Below are 19,770 nucleotides of genomic sequence, written 5' to 3' on the forward strand. Positions count from 1 at the left end.
CTATGAGATCTTCCTGTAAATCACTAGCTGTCTGCATACTCTCTTCATTGCTGCCTTCATGTCCTTATTCCTGAATGTGTAGATGACTGGATTTAGAAAAGGAGTGAGAACAGCATCAGAGAGAGCAAGAAATTTGTCCAGTTGTGAATTGGGATGTGGCCATGTATAGATAAACATGGTTGGGCCAAAGAAAAAAAGGACCACAGTGATATGAGCTGACAGTGTGGAAAGAGCTTTGGACGAACTGCCTGAGGAATGTTTCCAAACAGTAAACAGAATGAAGATGTAGGAGATGAGGAGTATAGAGAAAGAACCAACACAGAGGAACCCACTGTTGACAGTGACCATGAACTGCAATCTGTAGGTATCTGTACAAGCCAGTCTGAGGAGACGAGGAAGGTCACAGTAAAAGCTGTCCAATACATTAGGACCACAGAAGGGTAAATTAACAATAAATGCTAGTTGGAACAGTGAGTGTATTATGCCAAGGGCCCAAGCAGCAACCAGAAACAAAATGCACATCCGTGGACTCATGATGGTCAAGTAGTGCAGAGGCTTACAAATGGCAACATATCTGTCAAAGGCCATGGCAATGAGCAGCACCATCTCCACGCCACCAATGACATGGATGAAGAATATCTGGGCAATGCAGCCTCCAAAGGAGATAACTTTGCGCTTTCTGAAAAGATCATAAATCATCTTGGGTGAGGTGGCAGAGCAGGCCCCCAAGTCAATGAAAGAGAGACTGGCCAGTAGGAAGTACATGGGGGAATGTAAGTGAGGATCGATGGTCACAGAAAACACAATGAGGATGTTTCCTGTCATGCTTGCCACATAGAGCACAGAGGAGAACACCAGGAGAAGAAGCTGGATCTCCCATGAATGAGTCAGTCCCAGAAACACAAACTCAGACACAACCGAGTGATTCCCTCCATCCATGAACCCAGCCAACTCGGCTGCCGCTGAAATGATGAGAATTAAGAAAATGAAAAAGAAAATCTGATTATGGAGATGATAATAGGTCATAGAACCACCAATGTGTCAATATCCTTATTATGAATGAAAAGTATATAATTAACTACTTTCTCACACGTATAAAGACAAATCATCACACATGAGCTATGACTTAATTTAAACCAAACTTATGACAAATTTAAACCAAAACTCTGATTGCAATGTTCTGTTCTCAAATTAACAGATTAGGCATGGACATGGATACATGAGTATCCATGACATAGATTAACTGTGCAAATCACTTCTGATATTGACTATTCCTCATTTCTAACATATTCCATCTTGCTATTATGTATATTTTCATAATCCAATTCTCTCCCTAGTTTGATCTCACAATTTGCCAATAAAAGTAGGATTAGAGGGGTGCCTGCGTGGCACAGTTTATTAAGCATTCAATCCTTGATTTTGGCTCGGGTCATGATCTTAGGGGCGTTGAGATTGAGCCCCAGATCGGGCTCCATGTTGGGTGTAGAACTTGCTTAGGATTTTCTCTCCCTCTCTCTCTGCCCCTCACCACCCCTTGCTGGCACACTCACTCAGAAAAATAAAGAAATAAATAATAAAGAAAAATAAAAGACAAAAAAAAAAAAAAAAAGGGTAGGAATGAGAGGAAAGTATGATTAACAAGTGGAATGTCACCTGGAGTGAGAGGTGCTTGATGTAAGAGTTGAGACTGATGTTACGACAGATTGAGATTGAATAAAGAGACTGGGGTGTGTGAAATTGGACAGCCCACAAGTGTAGTAGAACACTTGTTATATGGATTCTACTACAAAACAGAACAAATATTTTCCCATCACATTTTATTATGTTCACTGTTTTGGGTACCTCTAGTTTCCACACAGTTTTTCACAACTACAAAGCCCTAAACTAGCCTCAACATTCAATAAGAATTTCATAAGGAGTCTAAGCCACCTAAGGATGTAAGGCTTTCTCCACACCTAATATATGCACATTTTAAAGATTTCACCAGTTTCTGCTAAGGTGCATGCCTAAAGTGGCCACCGAGGGTGTAACATATCTTTGCAAACAGCTTTTCTCTGTCCACACACATGAAGGTATTAGAGATCAGCACTTGGAATTCCTGGGATACTACATTTTAATTCATCAGTGTCTTGGCCTCCCTTTGGTATGTACTTTTACATCCACGGACATTCTCCTGGCCTTTTAAAGTGCCCAGAACCACCTGCAGGGTAACATGTCGTGATATGTGGTATTATCGTGCTTACTTTGACTAAAACCCACTCAGATACTTTATCGTCAAAGAAATTTGGATTTCATACTTTTGATTTATGACTTAAAAATAAGAACGTCTGGGTGCCTGGGTGGCTCAGTGGGTTAAAGCCTCTACCTTCAGCTCAGGTCAGGATCCCAGGGTCCTGGGATCAATCCCTGCATCAGGCTCTTTGCTCAGCAGGAAGCCTGCTTCCCCTTCTCTCTCTGCCTGCCTCTCTGCCTGCTTGTGATCTCTGTCAAATAAATAAATAAAATCTTTAAAGAAAATAAGAATGTCAAATATTAATAAGTCACACTTTAGGAGAGATGAGTTTTCTAATCTTGAACCATAAAATACCAAATGTGACACTGGACATGCAGTCCTTTAATATGTGTAGCAGTTACATGTGAAGTGGAAAGTGAGCAGAGAACAGTGTTATATGTTTCTCTGTGTCCAGGTATCTACCTCAGTCATACTCTATAACAGTAGTTTCTGAGAACAGTATTAATAAGGTTACTTTAGGAACTGATGAAGTACAGTAGAAAAGTATAATGATATCCTTCATATTTGCAGCTACAATTCTAGTCTTTCTCACACAGTGGAACAACTGGCTGATGCCTTCAGTCATCCCAGACTGCAAAACTCACAGAAATGATCACTGCGTCCTGCCCCTAATTCTGGGTCACCATAGCTGGCATTAATCTCTCTTTTCTCACCTATACACAGTGATTACACTGTTATCTGCTGAGCTAACAGTCTACAATCTCAAGGTCACACTTTATATTACCAGAAAGCCAGGGCCTGGAGTAGGGGACACTAATGCTACTCATCAGGGCAAAGATAGTACCTCAAAGGAATGAAAGGATGAATCATTCATGGGGAAGTGATGGAGGTACTGGGGAGGGAGTCGGGAAATTCAGTCAAAGCATTGATGAGGAAAGCACATGTCCCCAGTGTAATAAGAGAAATTCTCATGGACTTACATAAAGTCTATTTGTTCCAACTGGTTATCACTCAGATGAAAAACATGAAACCCAGCAAAGTAAACTGAGTTTCCAAGATTCGCACAAATGATGGTTTGGGGACCAAAACTATGTTTCTTGATTCCTATTCCAAAAAGAAAAATTCTAGAAGAAGCAATTAAGTAAGAGAAAGCAAAACTCAAAACACTGATTTTTTTTTTCCTGGTTAAAACCAAACCAACCAGAGACACTCAATACAAAATGCCCATTATAATAATGCAAACTGACATTAATTAAATTACATAAAATGTGTGCCAAATTAAAGATTATTTGGCTAATACAATAGTAAATTATATCTGGAAAGTGATTATTCATTGCAATTATGATTTGTGTACTCTTTGTATTTTGGTGGTTATGTAACCAGTCACTACAACAGTAAAAAATTTAACATAATGTTTCTAAAAAGTCCATTCTTTGGTCTTCCTAAATTTTTTTTCTTCTTTCTTTTTATAAGTAGTCTCTATACCCAACATGGGGCTCAAATTCATGACCCAGAGATCAAGAGCCACATACTCTACCAACTGGTCCAGCCAGACACCCTAATCTCTCTAAATTTTATTATCCTCAAAGGTTCATTCAAATCCCAAGTATTTTTGTAGCTCTTATTGACAATTTTCCTTCATACTGATTTATTCTTTTGCTACTCCTATAAGTGAAAGAATTAAGAAAATGTGGAAAAATACATAAACTGTACACACAACAAATACAATCTAATGTGATATACAATACATGCCAAGTGAATACTGAAATAAATATGTGATCATTTGGGCAGAGAAAGGGAAGTGTGTTAAAAACATTCAAAGGCAGGGGCGCCTGGGTGGCTCAGTGGGTTAAAGCCTCTGCCTTTGGCTCAGGTATGATCCCAGACTCCTGGGATGGAGCCCTGCATTGGGTTCTCTGCTCAGCAGGGAGCCTGCTTCCCCCTCTCTCTGCCTGCTTCTCTACCCACTTGTGATTTGTCTGTCAAATAAATAAAATCTTTTAAAAAATGAATAAAAATAAAATATTTTTTAAAAAATTCAAAGGTAGAAGATAACTTGTATCAGCAAGAGCAGATGGGTAGCAGATAGCTACCCCAAGAACACAGATATTTATCTGGCACTTTAAGAATTAGAACTGAATAAAGAGAGATACACAGTATGTGAGAAATACCTTGAATTATGTAATATGAAAGTAAACTTTCATATTAACTTTTAATACTACCTATCATTATGCATGTGTGTATAGCCCATATTATATACGCAGGTACATACAGAAAGTCAGTAGATAGTTCTTGATTGAGAAGTTAGATTAATAACCCCCAGCTGTAATAAGGCAATGCCTTCTGGTCAACAATCTTTACTATTTATTTTTCTCCTTCCTTGGTAATATTTTCCAGTCATTTTAACAGACATAAGGGGAAATTTCTCATTTAAAAACTCATCATACCATAACTAATAGTCTCTCAGTAAGAAGGCACCTAGGGCTTTATGGCATACTTCTTGGTGAGGATTAAATATTTAATCTTCAAGCCTATAGCCAGCACTCAATTTATTTTCCTGAAGTCTGTGTAATAATCTGAGATGCAGAAAAAAAAAATAAAGGAGACAGAAAGGAGAAAGAATGGGGTAAATCTGGAAAGAAAGGGGTAAATCAGGAAAGATACTTATGACAAAGGACAAAAAGAAACCACCAAGAAGAAAGAAAAGAAGCTGAACAGGTTCAGAGTGTATGAAATATGATAGCCAAGGTTTCTGAGAACCCAGGTAAGTTAAAGAGAACATCGATCTCTCACCTTAAATTCACTGATTCAGGGCTGCTCCTGACTTTGACACTGGGTTGCATTTAAGGAAGGCAGATTGCTTCTATTACCTGCCCTGTCAGGCTCGACAGAGTTTCTGTGAAAATCACAGATGATAATAAATAGAAAGACTGTCTTTTGTAGTGTACAATGATACAGATAAGTAATTCATTATAAAATTTTTACTGTTTTTGTGACTTGAGGAGCTTAATCATATACTAAACAGGAGAAGGAGACATACAGAACAACAGACAAGAGGCAAGTGAAATTCTCCCCACTATGTGTTTCTGTGTGTTCTACAATCCCAGGAGGGTTCTCTGTCCAGTCAACTTCTGCTTCTGAGGGTCACAGTAATTTCCAAAGGTGGTGTACTTCTACATAGTGTAGTTATCACACAGCTATATGCTCACTTTCAAAACTCCAGAGATCATTTCCAAATTTTCATCTCTATATTCTTCAATCCTAAAAATACAAAAATTCACAGATTGCCTTTTACACATTACAGTAGAATGATCAGCAGCTTGAGCTTTGATGGCATTACAACTCACTTGCTACATGAGCATGTCAAATTTACTTGACCTCTCTGAACTTCAGTATTATCATTACTAATGTGGAGATAATAATACTTCCTTACAGGGTGTTGTGAGAAATAAGTATTATAGGTAAAATTACCTGACTCAGTACCTATCACACAGTGTGGCACCATAAATGTTATCTATTACATGCTGAAGAGTATATGCACATGACTGACTTTCAAGTACAGAAAACTATTCCTCAAATTCTGAAACTTCCATTGTTCTACAAGAACTAGTTTTAGGCAGAGCTTCTATATCCACACTGCATTCAATCACTTAAGCATTTTTACCAAATAACAATTTTTCTCCTTAGTGGAAATCAAAAACTAGCCAAAGACTCCCTAAGAGATGCAGGAAAATGCTCTGTGTTCTGACGAGGCTATGATCCTTCTACTACTGCTGTCCACTCAATTCAAAGTCATAAATTTCATCTAAAAATATTTTTTTTTTCTGACCACCACAGATAACACTGGATACTTTCGTTGTTGTTAGTGGTAAAAGGAAAGAGGGAATGGAGAAAGGACCAAGGCAGGTGCTTTGAGGAATTTCTGAAGGCTGTACCCATCCAGACACATTTGTGTTGGTCTGCCAGGAAAACAGACTTTTCTTTCAAACTGCCCTTTTCATAAAGCATGTAAAATTCTTTATTTTTTACCTCCACTTTAGTTGTATAATGGAGAAATCAGCGGTAGTTTAGGCATATTTTAGTTAGAAAGTTATTCAAAACCAAAGTCTTGATTATGTTCTATTCCCCATTCTTCTCATTTATTTATTTGATTAAAGTGAATTTGCTTACTATGTGCCAGAGCTCAAGCCATACCAGTGTTGTACAAAGTCAATCCTCAGCCAACATGAATATAAATATACTTAAGGCATTTCGTGATACATGTCCCAGAAGTGTAATACATGAGGAGAGTGAAAAAAGGTAACGGTAGTGATGAGAAAAGGCAGCATAGCAGATGTGACATTTGTGTATTGCTTCAAGAATTGGCAAGTATTACAATATACAAACACAGATTCTAAAAAAGTTATTTCAAACAGATGTAAAATATGAAAAGCAGATACATTTGTTGCTCAATGGGTTAATGGTAAAGCATGCAGATTATCTACAGAATAGATATTGGTTTTGCAGAATAAAAAAGTAACAGAGAAAAATGATAAAGATTAGTTTGTGCCTGACATTGGGAACTAATACAGATATTTAAGAATTATGAGACAAATGTAGGGAGTCAATGAAGAGGGCGCATGGAATTGGCGACAAGGCCAGTAATTAGGGAAGATGCTCCATCTGTAAAAGCGATGGGTCATTTGGAGGAAAGAAACAATGGAGGTAAAGACTCCTTTGAGAATGCTGAAAGGGACACCTGGGTGGCTCATTTGGTTGGGCTGCTGCCTTTGGCTCGGTCATGATCCTGGGGTCCTGGGATCGAGTACCACGTCAGGCTCCTTGCTCAGCGGGGAGCCTGCTCCTCTCTCTGCCTCTGCCTGCCACTCTGCCTGCTTGTGCATGGTCTCTCTCTCTGACAAATAAATAAACAAATAAAGTCATTAAGAAAAAAAGAGAGGATGCTGAAATAAAGTAGATCAGGGGAGATATAGAGATGTACTAAAACTATAAGGTTTTAGCCTTAAGATTGTAAGTCAGATAAAAATATATGTTTATAAAAAATAAAAAATTTAAAAAAAGATTGTAAGTCAGAAAATAAAAGTATTAATAAATACATGAAAAATTGGTGGCTGATTAAAGTTGGAGTGAACATGAGGAGTGATGTCAAATATGACACCAAGATTTGAGAATGGATAGATAGGACAATGGTGAACTCATTTTTAAAAATAAGGAAATTGGACACAGAATTTGTGGGGATAGAGAAAATAGATGATCATATTTCTATTAAACAGTTGGAGTTTCAGATACTAGTGAGATGTACAGCTGGAAATATGAGTCAGGATGTGTAGAAATGAATATAGGTCCAAGATATAATTGTATAGTAATCCATATGAGTAATAACTGAATATACAAGAGTGAATGAATTCCCCGAAGGAAAGAATATAAAGGAAAAAAAAAGCAAAATCCAACCATATAGAGAAGTCATAGTAATAATGTGAAAGGAGACAAAGGAGCCAACAAATTAGGCAAAAGAGTCTCAGAGGTAGTACAATCAGTGGAGAGCCAAAGAAGCCAAAACTGAACTGCTCATCAAAATGAAGGATGAAAACAAGTTAAAAAAAACAGTTGAGATACCAATTTACATAAATGTTTCTGCTTTGTAAATGGGCAGTTTGGGACTGGTATATCAAAGGCACTCACTGTAAATATCAAATAGGTTCAATAGCGGATAAATAATATAATAAATGACAGAGAATTGTCAGAGAATGGATGAATGAAATGTCTACCCCGTTAGGGGCTAGAAGAAAAAGTTTCAGAGAACCTATATGCCACTCTGTTGTGACTCACACCCTCAATATTCAGCAGCTTGACATCAGTCAAAGAACTGTAACCATTTGGATGAGCACGAAGCATTGGAATGCCAAGTGAAGCACATGTTTAAAAAAGGGATGAAAAGTTTCTGGGCACTGAATAGATGGGTCAGGTGGCCAAGCTGACCACAGGCTAGAAAGAAAGTCAAAGAGACTGAAAAAAAAAAAAAAAAAGACTGAAAAAGCAAAGCAAAACAAACACAAGGTCGGGGCACCTGAGAGGCTCTGTTAGTTAAGCATCCAACTCTTAGTTTTGGCTAAGGTCATGATCTCAGGGTCATGAAATTGAGCCCCACATCAGGGCTCCACACTTAGTGGGTAGTCTGCTTGAAGATTCTCTCTGTCCTTCTCCCTCTGTCTCTCTACCCTTCCCCAGTAAATAAATAAATACATCTTTTTTTTTTTTTTAAGCCAAGGCAAACTGTTAGGAAACTTGGAAAAGAAGACAGTCATATGATAAACTCTGAGTTTTCCATGATATTCTTCTACAACTCTATTCTTTTCTTTGGGGGCTAGATATACACTTTCCCCTACTCATACCTTCAGATACCCATACACAGTGACTATCTTTCACGGGCCCGACTCCTGTTCCATCCCTTCTCTAGGATATCAATAGCAACATGCCACAGAGGAAGCTGACATCATGGTGAGTTGAGGAAAACTTAATTCCTAGAACATAGAAACCTTGGTTTGCTGATTTACTCACTACAGATTTTATTTCCGTCCCTCCCACTTACCTGTTTTGCAAAGAAAATTAAGAGAACAGTATCATTAAAGATTCAGATAGATTATAGTTCTCCCCAAATCAAAGGGATCCTATACAGGATCATTATAGACACTCAAAATGGCTGTATAAAAACAGTCAGAACAGCAGCTAATTACATCCCCAGGAGGTAGTGACCAAGTAATGCTGCAGAGATTTGGGATTGCCAAACTGAGATCACTTGGCTTAGGGAATTATTGCCTATGGTTGATTTGGTTCTCCCAATGTAGCCAAGCACAGAAGCTATTAATAAGAAAAAATGAGAGGCATTTAGTTTTCTAACAACAAAGAGACCTTTGCCATTTTTTAAACTTTAAATCTTTATTTTATGATGACTAAAGTTGAATTCAAGAGCAACAGTAAAAAACTATCCTTTGACAATATTTAACCTTTTTATCAGGTTGATTACCTCAATAATATTCAACTTAAAACAAGAATATATTAAAAAGTATGAAGAATAAAAGAATAATACATGGAAATAAAACCATTATTATATTGCATGAAAAAAGTAGAGAAAATATGTGAGAAAATGAGAGTTAAATTGAATTCAAATATAGTGTTTTTATACATACTCTACTGAATCCTCACAACCACACTATGAAGTACATGTTGCCACCTAATCTCAAACTATTTTTCATCTAAAAGTCACACATATTAGAAGTTTGGTCTATATATGAATTTAAGACAGTCCCAAAATTTTCTTCTTTCTCCTACAGCTAACTTCCTTAAATTACTGAAAACTCAATATTACACAACATATTCATGAAGCACCTATAATCTTGAATCCAAATTTCAAACAAATACAAGAGCAAAAATAAAATTGTTAACCTCAATTACATAAATAAATTCATACATCCAGACTAAGAGTTCAAACTTGAGATGCTGCTTCTTTCATCTTTCTTTACAGCAGAAGAAACAAAAATGTAAACTCCATCTACTTAGAAAGGCTGGGAAATAAAGCTACAATTCCAAACCACAACACATTCAAAAAAAAAAAAAAAAAAAGAAGAACTTTATGTGCAATAAAAATTGAAACAGGACAGGAGTGAACACCAAAATAAAAATCATGCCTCCTAAGATCCTAAACTAGTCACTAAGCTCAATGGTCTCAAAAAGAGATGGATACACTTGGAACAAAACCAATGATCTTTACTTTGAACATAAACATGGGAGTGTGTGAACATTCACTGGACAGAGTGACTGAGGAAAGGCATTTAAAGGGAAAGACACAGATACAGCACCTTTAGAATAAGTAGACCATGTGTGGTGGAATGAAAGAAAAATCAAGGCTAGAGGAGGTGGGAAGCAGCAAAACACTTGACTATTCCCATTATGCAATGAGAAGAAAGGATAAACCATAAGGCAAATGATCAAAATTAACAAATATGGCTGCTCTGAGCCAGTAGTTAGCCCAGGAATCCAGGAGAAATCATCCCAACGGTCAAGAGATGATTTGGAGACAACATTGCAAACTCACCTGCCTTCTATCACATCTCACTAAAACCCCTAGTTCCTCCACCACAGTATCTTTTTAAATTTCTAGCATATTCAATATTAGATTAATAATTGGGGTGCTTGGCTGGCTCAGTTGGTAAATCATGGGACTCTTGATCTCAGGGTTGTAAGTTCAAGCTCCACATTAGGTTTAGAAATTAAAAATAAAATCCTAAAATAATAATTAGATATGCATTATACTAATTTTATTATATGGGCACTGGGGTGGTTCAGTTGGTTAAGCAACTGCCTTCCACTCAGGTCATGATCCCAGGGTCCTGGGATCGAGTCCACATTGGACTCCCTGATCAGCAGAGAGCCTGCTTCTCTCTCTCCCTCTGCAACTCCCCCTGCTTGTGTGCTCTTGCTCTCTCTCTGTCAAATAAATAAATAAAATCTTTAAAAAAACAAAAACAATTTTATTATAAAATAAAGCAAGATATGACCTATATGAAAATACTTCAAGAAAGTAAAGGGAAATGACACAAAATAAATATCATATACATAATAGGCTATATACCATGAAGTAGTGAAAGGTATGAGGAAAATTTCCTATGAATTTTAAAGACCTAACTTCTTTTGAAAATGACAGAAAATATATATGACTTATGCAATGAAATAAATGACAGAAAATATGAAGTGGTGAAAATATATTGGAGAAATTCAAGAAATACAAAAAGAACTCATTTTATTGTGCTTTGTTTTATTGCACTTTGCAGAACTGCATTTTTTACAAATCGAAGTTTTGTGGCAACCTTGCCTTGAGCAAGTCTATTAATGCCATTTTTCTAACAGTAAATGTCTCTTTATGTCTCTGTATCAATTTTGATTTACTCACAATACTTGAAACTTTCTCATTATTTTATGATTGTTAGGGAGAGCTGTGATCAGTTATCTTTGCTGTTACTACTGTAATTGTTTTTGGGTACCACAAACCATACCCATATAAGACAGCAAATTTAATTTTAAAAATGTGTATGTTCTCACTGCTCCACCATATGACTATTCCCCATCACTCTCCCTCTCCTGGGACCTCCCTATTCCTTGAGTCAAAATATTGAATTGGGCCAGTTAACAACCTTACAAAACCCTGTAAGTGTTCAAATAAAGTAAAGAGTCATGTGTCTCCCACTTTAATTTAAAAGCTGGGATTGAAGAAGAGTGGTGAAAGTGGGCATCCTTGTCTTGTTCCTGATCCCAACAAGAAGGCTGCAAGCTTTTTCCCATTGAGGATGACATTTGCTGTAGGTCTTACATAGATAGATCTGATGAAGTTCAGGACTGTTCCCTCTATCCCTACACTTTGAAGCGTTTTAATCAGGAACGGATGCTGGATTTTGTCAAATGATTTTTCTGCATCAATTGAGAGGACCATGTGTTTCTTCTCACTTCTCTTATTAATTTGTTGTATCACATTGATTGATTTGCGAATGTGGAACCATCCTTGTAGCCCAGGGATGAATCCGACCTGGTCATGGTGGATAATCTTTTTAATGTGCTGTTGGATCCTGTTTGCTATGATCTTGTTGAGAATTTTAGCCTCCATATTCATCAGTGATATTGGTCTGAAATTCTCCTTTTTGGTAGGGTCTTGCCTGGTTTGGGGATCAGGGTAATGCTGGCTCCATGGAAAGAGTCTGGAAGTTTTCCTTCTGCTTCAATTTTTTGCAACAGCTTCAGGAGAATAGGTGTTATTTCTTCTTTGAAAATTTGGTAGAATTCATCAGGGAATCCATCAGGTCCTGGGCTCTTGTTTTTTGAAAGGTTTTTGATCACTGCTTCAATCTCGTTACTAGATATTGGTCTATTCAGGTTGTTGATTTCTTCCTGGTTCAATTTTGGGAGTTTATAGTTTTCCAGGAATGCATCCATTTCATCTAGGTTGCTAAGCTTATTGGCATATAACTGTTGATAATACCTTCTGATGATTGTTCAACATAGTATTAGAAGTCCTAGCAACAGCAATCAGACAACAAAGAGAAATAAAAAGTATCCAAATTGGCAGTGAAGAAGTCAAACTCTCTCTCTTTGCAGATGACATGATTCTTTATATGGAAAACCCAAAAGAATCCACCCCCAAGCTACTAGAACTCATACAACAATTCAGCAACGTGGCAGGATACAAAGTCAATGTACAGAAATCAGTGGCTTTCTTATACACTAACAATGAAAATACAGAAAGGGAAATTAGAGAATCGATTCCATTGACTATAGCACCAAGAACCATAAGATACCTAGGAATAAACCTGACCAATGTGGTAAAGGATCTATACTTGAGGAACTACAGAACACTCATGAAAGAAATTGAAGAAGACTCAAAAAGATGGAAGACCATTCCATGCTCTTGGATCAGAAGAATAAACATTGTTAAAATATCTATACTGCCTAGAGCAATCTATACTTTTAATGCCATTCCGATCAAAATTCCACCAGTATTCTTCAAAGAGCTGGAGCAAATAATCCAAAAATTTCTATGGAATCAGAAGAGACCCTGAATTGCTAAGGAAATATTGAAAAACAAAAATAAAACTGGCAGCATCATGTTACCAGATTACAAAGCTGTGATCACCAAGACAGCGTGGTACTGGCATAAAAACAGACACATAGACCAGTGGAACAGAGTAGAGAGCCAAGATATGGACCCTCAACTCTATGGTCAAATAATCTTCGACAAAACAGGAAAAAATATACAGTGGAAAAAAGACAGTAAATGGTGCTGGGAAACTGGACAGCTATATGTAGAAGAATGAAACTCGACCATTCTTTTAAACCATACACCAAGATAAACGCAAATGGATAAAAGAACTCAATGTGAGACAGAAATCCACCAAAATCCTAGAGGAGAACATAGGCAGTAATCTCTTCAATATCAGCCACAGCAACTTCTTTCAAGATATGTCTCCAAAGGCAAAGGAAACAAACAAAAGTGAAAATGAACTTTTGGGACTTCATCAAGATCAAAAGCTTCTGCACAGCAAAGGAAACAGTCAAGAAAACAAAGAGGCAACCCACAGAATGGGAGAAGATATTTGCAAATGACAATACAGACAAAAGGTTGATATCCAGGATCTATAATAAACTCCTCAAACTCAACACACACGAAACAGACAATCATATCAAAAAATGGGCAGCAGATATGAACAGACACTTCTCCAATCAAGACATACAAATGGCTATCAGACACATGAAAAAATGTTCATCATCACTAGCCCTCAGGGAGATTCAAATTAAAACCACACTGAGATATCACCTTACACCAGTTAGAATGGCCAAAAATAACAAGATAGGAAACAACATGTGTTGGAGAGAATGTGGACAAGGGAAAAATTCCTGAAGGAAATTAAAAGTGTACCCCAGTGAATATACAAATGATAAGAAAGCAAAACAGCCTTATTGCTGATAAGGAGAAAGTTGTAGCAGTCTGCCTAGAAAAAAACCAGCCAAAACATTCCCTTAAGCAAAAGCCTATCCCAGAGCAATCCCTAACTCACTTCAATTCTGTGAAGGCTGAAAGAGATGAGGAAGCTACAGAAGAAAAGTTTGAAGCTAGCAGAGGCTGGTTCACAAGTTTAAGGAAAGAAGGCATCTCTGAAACATAAAAGTGCAAGGTGAAGCAGCAAGCTCTAATGCAGAAGCTGCAGCAAGTTATCCAGAAGAGCTCACCAAGATTATAACGATGGCTACAATGAACAACAAAAATAGTCTTCTATTGGAAGAAGATACCAGCTAGGATTTTCATAGCTAGGAAGGGGAAGTCTATGTTTGGCTTCAAAGTTTCAAAGGAGAAACTGACTCTCTTGTTAGGGTCCTAAAGCAGCTATGACTTTAAGTTGAAGCCAATGTTCCTTTATCATTCTAAAAGTCCTAGAGCCCTCAAGAATTATGCTAAATTACTCTGCCTATGTTCTACAAATGGATCAAAAAAGCCTGGATGATAGCATCTCTGTTTACAACATAATTTACTAAATATTTTAACCCCATGGTTAAGACCTACTGCTCACAAAAAAAAAAAAAAAAAAAAAAAAAAAAAAGAGATTCCTTTCAAAATACAATCACTTACTAACAATGCCTCTGATCACCCAAGAATCCTTATAAAGATGTAATATTTTCATGCCTGGTAACAAATCATCCATTCTGCAGCTAAGGGATCAAGGAGTAATGTTCAACTCATATTATTTAAGAAATACATTTCATAAGGCTATAGCTGATGAAAGTCATTTGAAAACCAGGAAAGGATATGTCATGCTAGGTGCCATTAAGAATATTCGTGATTTAGGAACACAGCAGGGATGTCCATTATCACCACTGCTATTCAACATAGTACTAGAAGTCCTAGCCTCAGCAATCAGACAACAAAAGGAAATTAAAGGCATCCAAATCGGCAAAGAAGAAGTCAAATTATCACTCTTCGCAGATGATAGGATACTGTATGTGGAAAACCCAAAGACTCCACTCCAAAACTGCTCGAACTTGTACAGGAATTCAGTAAAGTGTCAGGATATAAAATCAATGCACAGAAATCAGTTGCATTTCTCTACACCAACAACAAGACAGAAGAAAGAGAAATTAAGGAGTCAATCCCATTTACAATTGCACCCAAAACCATAAGATACCTAGGGATAAACCTAACCAAAGAGGCACAGAATCTATACTCAGAAAACTATAAAGTACTCATGAAAGAAATTGAGGAAGACATAAAGAAATGGAAAAATGTTCCATGCTCCTGGATTGGAAGAATAAATATTGTGAAAATGTCTATGCTACCTAAAGCAATCTACACATTTAATGCAATTCCTATCAAAGTACCATCCATCTTTTTCAAAGAAATGGAACAAATAATTCTAAAATTTATATGGAACCAGAAAAGACCTCGAATAGCCAAAGGGATATTGAAACAGAAAGCCAACGTTGGTGGCATCACAATTCCAGACTTCAAGCTCTACTACAAAGCTGTCATCATCAAGACAGCATGGTACTGGCACAAAAACAGACATATAGATCAATGGAACAGAATAGAGAGCCCAGAAATAGACCCTCAACTCTATGGTCAACTAATCTTCGACAAAGCAGGAAAGAATGCCCAATGGAAAAAAGACAGCCTCTTCAATAAATGGTGCTGGGAAAATTGGACAGCCACATGCAGAAAAATTAAATTGGACCATTTCCTTACACCACACACAAAAATAGACTCAAAATGGATGAAGGACCTCAATGTGCGAAAGGAATCCATCAAAATCCTTGAGGAGAACACAGGCAGCAACCTCTTCGACCTCAGCCACAGCAACATCTTCCTAGGAACATCGCCAAAGGCAAGGGAAGCAAGGGAAAAAATGAACTATTGGGTGTTCATCAAGATCAAAAGCTTTTGCACAGCAAAGGAAACAGTTAACAAAACCAAAAGACAGCTGACAGAATGGGAGAAGATATTTGCAAACGACATATCAGATAAAGGACTAGTGTTCAGAATCTATAAAAAATTTAGCAAACTCAACACCCAAAGAACAAATAATCCAATCAAGAAATGGGCAGAGGACATGAACAGACATTTCTGCAAAGAAGACATCCAGATGGCCAACAGACACATGAAAAAGTGCTCCATATCACTCGGCATCAGGGAAATACAAATAAAACCACAATGAGCGGGCACCTGGGTGGCTCAGTGGTTTAGGCTGCTGCCTTCGGCTCAGGTCATGATCTCGGGGTCCTGGGATCGGGTCCTGCATCGGGCTATCTGCTCAGCAGAGAGCCTGCTTCCCTCTCTCTCTCTCTCTCTGCCTGCCTCTGCATCTACTTGTGATTTCTCTCTGTCAAGTGAATAAATAAAATCTTTTAAAAAAAAACACACACACAATGAGATATCACCTCACACCAGTTAGAATGGCTAAAATCAACAAGTCAGGAAATGACAGATGCTGGCGAGGATGCGGAGAAAGGGGAACCCTCCTACACTGTTGGTGGGAATGCAAGCTGGTGCAGCCACTCTGGAAAACAGCATGGAGGTTCCTCAAAATAGAACTGCTCTATGACCCAGCAATTGCACTACTGGGTATTTACCCTAAAGATACAAACGTAGTGATCCAAAGGGGCACGTGCACCCGAATGTTTATAGCAGCAATGTCCACAATAGCCAAACTATGGAAAGAACCTAGATGTCCATCAACAGAAGAATTGATCAAGAAGATGTGGTATATATACACAATGGAATACTATGCAGCCATCAAAAGAAATGAAATCTTGCCATTTGCGACAACATGGATGGAACTAGAGCGTATCATGCTTAGCGAAATAAGTCAAGCAGAGAAAGACAACTGTCATATGATCTCCCTGATATGTGGAAGTGGTGATGCAACATGGGGGCTTAAGTGGGTAGGAGTAGAATCAATGAAACAAGATGGGATTGGGAGGGAGACAAACCATAAGTGACTCTTAATCTCACAAAACAAACCGAGGGTTGCTGGGGGGAGGGGTTTGGGAGTAGAGGGGTGGGGTTATGGACATTGGAGAGGGTATGTGCTTTGGTGAGTGCTGTGAAGTGTGTAAACCTGGCGATTCACAGACCTGTATCCCTGGGGATAAAAATATATGTTTACAAACATAGAGTTGAGGGTCTATTTCTGGGCTCTCTGTTCTGTTCCATTGATCTATGTGTCTGTTTTTTTGCCAGTACCATGCTGTCTTGATGATGACAGCTTTGTAATAGAGCTTGTATTCATGATTATGATTCATGGGAAGAGGTCAAAAACATCAACATGAACAAGACTTTGGAAGAAGCTGACTCCAACTCTCATGGACAACTTTGAGGGGCTTCCATGGAGAAAGTAACTGCAGATGTGGTATAAAGAGCAAAAGAACTAGAAGTATAAATGGAGTCTGAAGATGTGACTGAACTGCCATAATCTTGGGATAAAACTTTAATAGATGAGAAGTTGCTTCCTAAAAATGACCAAAGAAAATGGTTTCTTGAGATGGAACCTATTCCTGGTGATGATACTGTGAAGGCTGTTAGAATGACAACAAAAGATTTAGAATATTCCACAAACTTAGTTGATAAAGCAGTGGCAGAGTTTGAGAGCTTTTGAATCTAATTTTGAAAGAAGTTGTACTGTAGATAAAATACTATCAAACACCATCATATGTTACAGAGAAATCATTAAAGAAATGAGTGAATGGATATAGCAAACTTCATTTAATCTTATTGTAAGAAATGGCTACAGCAACCCCAAACTTCATTTACCACCGCCCTGGTCAGCAGCCGTCAACATTGATTGAGACCGTCCACTGGCAAAAAGACTATGACTCATTAAAAACTCCGATAATGTTTAGTATTATTGAGCAAAAAAGTACTTTTTTAGTCAAAGTATGATTTCTTACATGGGTTTTTTAATGGTTTTAGATGTTTTTTTAGATGTAATGTATTGTACTATTAATAGGCTATGTATCATGTAAACATAACTTTTATATGCATCGGGAAACTAAAAAATTCATTTGATCAACTTTATTGTGATATTTGCTTTACTAAGGTAGTCTAAACCCACAATATCTCTGAGGTATGCCTGTAAATTAAAAAAATGATATGAAAATCACTCTAAGAAGAAAAATAAGTATGGAATTAAACATTTTGAGCAAATAAAACAGAAAACCAAAGAGCTCAAAAGAAATAGACAAAATACATAGGTTAAAATAAGATCTAAGAAATGAAAAATTAGGGGTGACTGGGTGGCTCAGTAGGTTAAGCCTCTACCTTTGTCTCAGGTCATAATCTCAGGGTCCTGGGATCAAGCCCCGCATCAGGCTCTTTGCTCAGCAGGGAGCCTGCTTCCCCCCACTCTCACTCTGCCTGCCTCTCTGCCTACTTGTGATCTCTCTTTGTCAAATAAATAAATAAAATCTCTTTTAAAAAAGAAATGAAAAATTAGTGTTCCTTTCTTTTTTTTTTTTTTATTTTAAAGGTTTTACTTATTTATTTGTCAGAGAGAGAACACAAGCAGGAGAGGAGTAGAGAGAGAAGCAGGTTCCCTGCTAAGCAAGGAGGCCAATGATGCAGCACTTAATCTCAGGACTCTGAGATCATAATCTGAACTGAAGGCAGACACTTAACCGACAACCACCCAGGCATCCCAAAAAAATTAGTGTTCCTTAAGAATTTCTTATATTTGGTGAAGAAAAAAATTCAACAGAAAACTTCTCTGAAATAAAAGAAACATTGAACCTACAATCTAAAGAGACTGCCATGACCCAGGGGGAGGGGGGGGGAATATTACGGCATGGGTCATATCAAGGCCAATCTAGTTCCAGGTCCAGATTCCATGTGCACAAAATGCAAAGCCTACAAAATAACAAAAACCTTAAAAAATAGAGTTCCTGTGAGGTATTATTAAAGAAACCTGTTAGCAAATAAGCTTTACTAATCAAAAGTGAATAAAGATAACATACTGAATTATGAAGCCTAATGTTAAACAGTTGTATGAAATAAACAGGAATTATGATTAAAGAACAGAATACAAATGTTACAAATTATAACAGTATTAAAAATTAATTATCTTAGTAACAAAAATTTTAAAAAACATTTCTTTTTTTTAATTTTTTTTATTTATTTTCAGCATAACAGTATTCATTGTTTTTGTACCACACCCAGTGCTCCATGTATCCATGCCCTCTATAATACCCACTACCTGGTACCCCAACCTCCCAACCCCCTGCCCCTTCAAAACCCTCAGATTGTTTTTCAAAGACCATAGTCTCTCATGGCTCACTTCCCCTTCCAATTTCCCCCAATTCCCTTCTCCTCTCTATCTCCCCATGTCCTCCATGCTATTTGTTATGCTCCACAAATAAGTGAAGCCATATGATAATTGACTCTCTCTGCTTGACTTATTTCACTCAGCAGAATCTCTTCCAGTCACGTCCATGTTGCTACAAAAGCTGGGTATTCATCCTTTCTGATGGAGGCATAATACTCCACAGTGTATATGGACCACGTATTCCTTATCCATTTGTCCGTTGAAGGGCATCTTGGTTCTTTCCACAGTTTGGCGACCATGGCCATTGCTGCTATAAACACTGGGGTACAGATGGCCCTTCTTTTCATGACATCTGTATCTTTGGGGTAAATACCCAGGAGTGGAATTGCAGGGTCATAAAAAAGTTCTATTTTTAATTTCTTGAGGAATCTCCACACTGTTCTCCAAAGAGGCTGCACCAACTTGCATTCCCACCAAAGTGGAAGAGGGTTCCCCTTTCTCCATATCCCCTTCAACACATGTGGTTTCCTGTCTTGCTAATTTTGGCCATTCTAACTAGTGTAAGGTGATATTTCCACGTGGTTTTAATTTGAATCTCCCTGATGGCTAGTGATGATGAACATTTTTTCTTGTGTCTGATAGCCATTTGTATGTCTTCATTGGAGAAGTGTCTGTTCATATCTTCTG

The 19,770-nt window shown here is 37.6% G+C and overlaps 1 protein-coding gene across 1 annotated transcript; it reads right to left on the reverse strand.

Moving 5' to 3' along the window:
* Positions 1-939, reverse strand: LOC131835290 (olfactory receptor 4F3/4F16/4F29-like). Its single transcript, XM_059179646.1, has one exon. The coding sequence runs from the start codon at positions 937-939 to the stop codon at positions 1-3; it is 939 nt and encodes a 312-aa protein (XP_059035629.1).
* Positions 940-19,770: the final 18,831 nt, after the last annotated feature.

The sequence above is a fragment of the Mustela lutreola genome, chromosome 7 (genome assembly GCF_030435805.1).
Source record: "Mustela lutreola isolate mMusLut2 chromosome 7, mMusLut2.pri, whole genome shotgun sequence".
In the NCBI taxonomy this organism is placed as follows: domain Eukaryota; kingdom Metazoa; phylum Chordata; class Mammalia; order Carnivora; family Mustelidae; genus Mustela; species Mustela lutreola.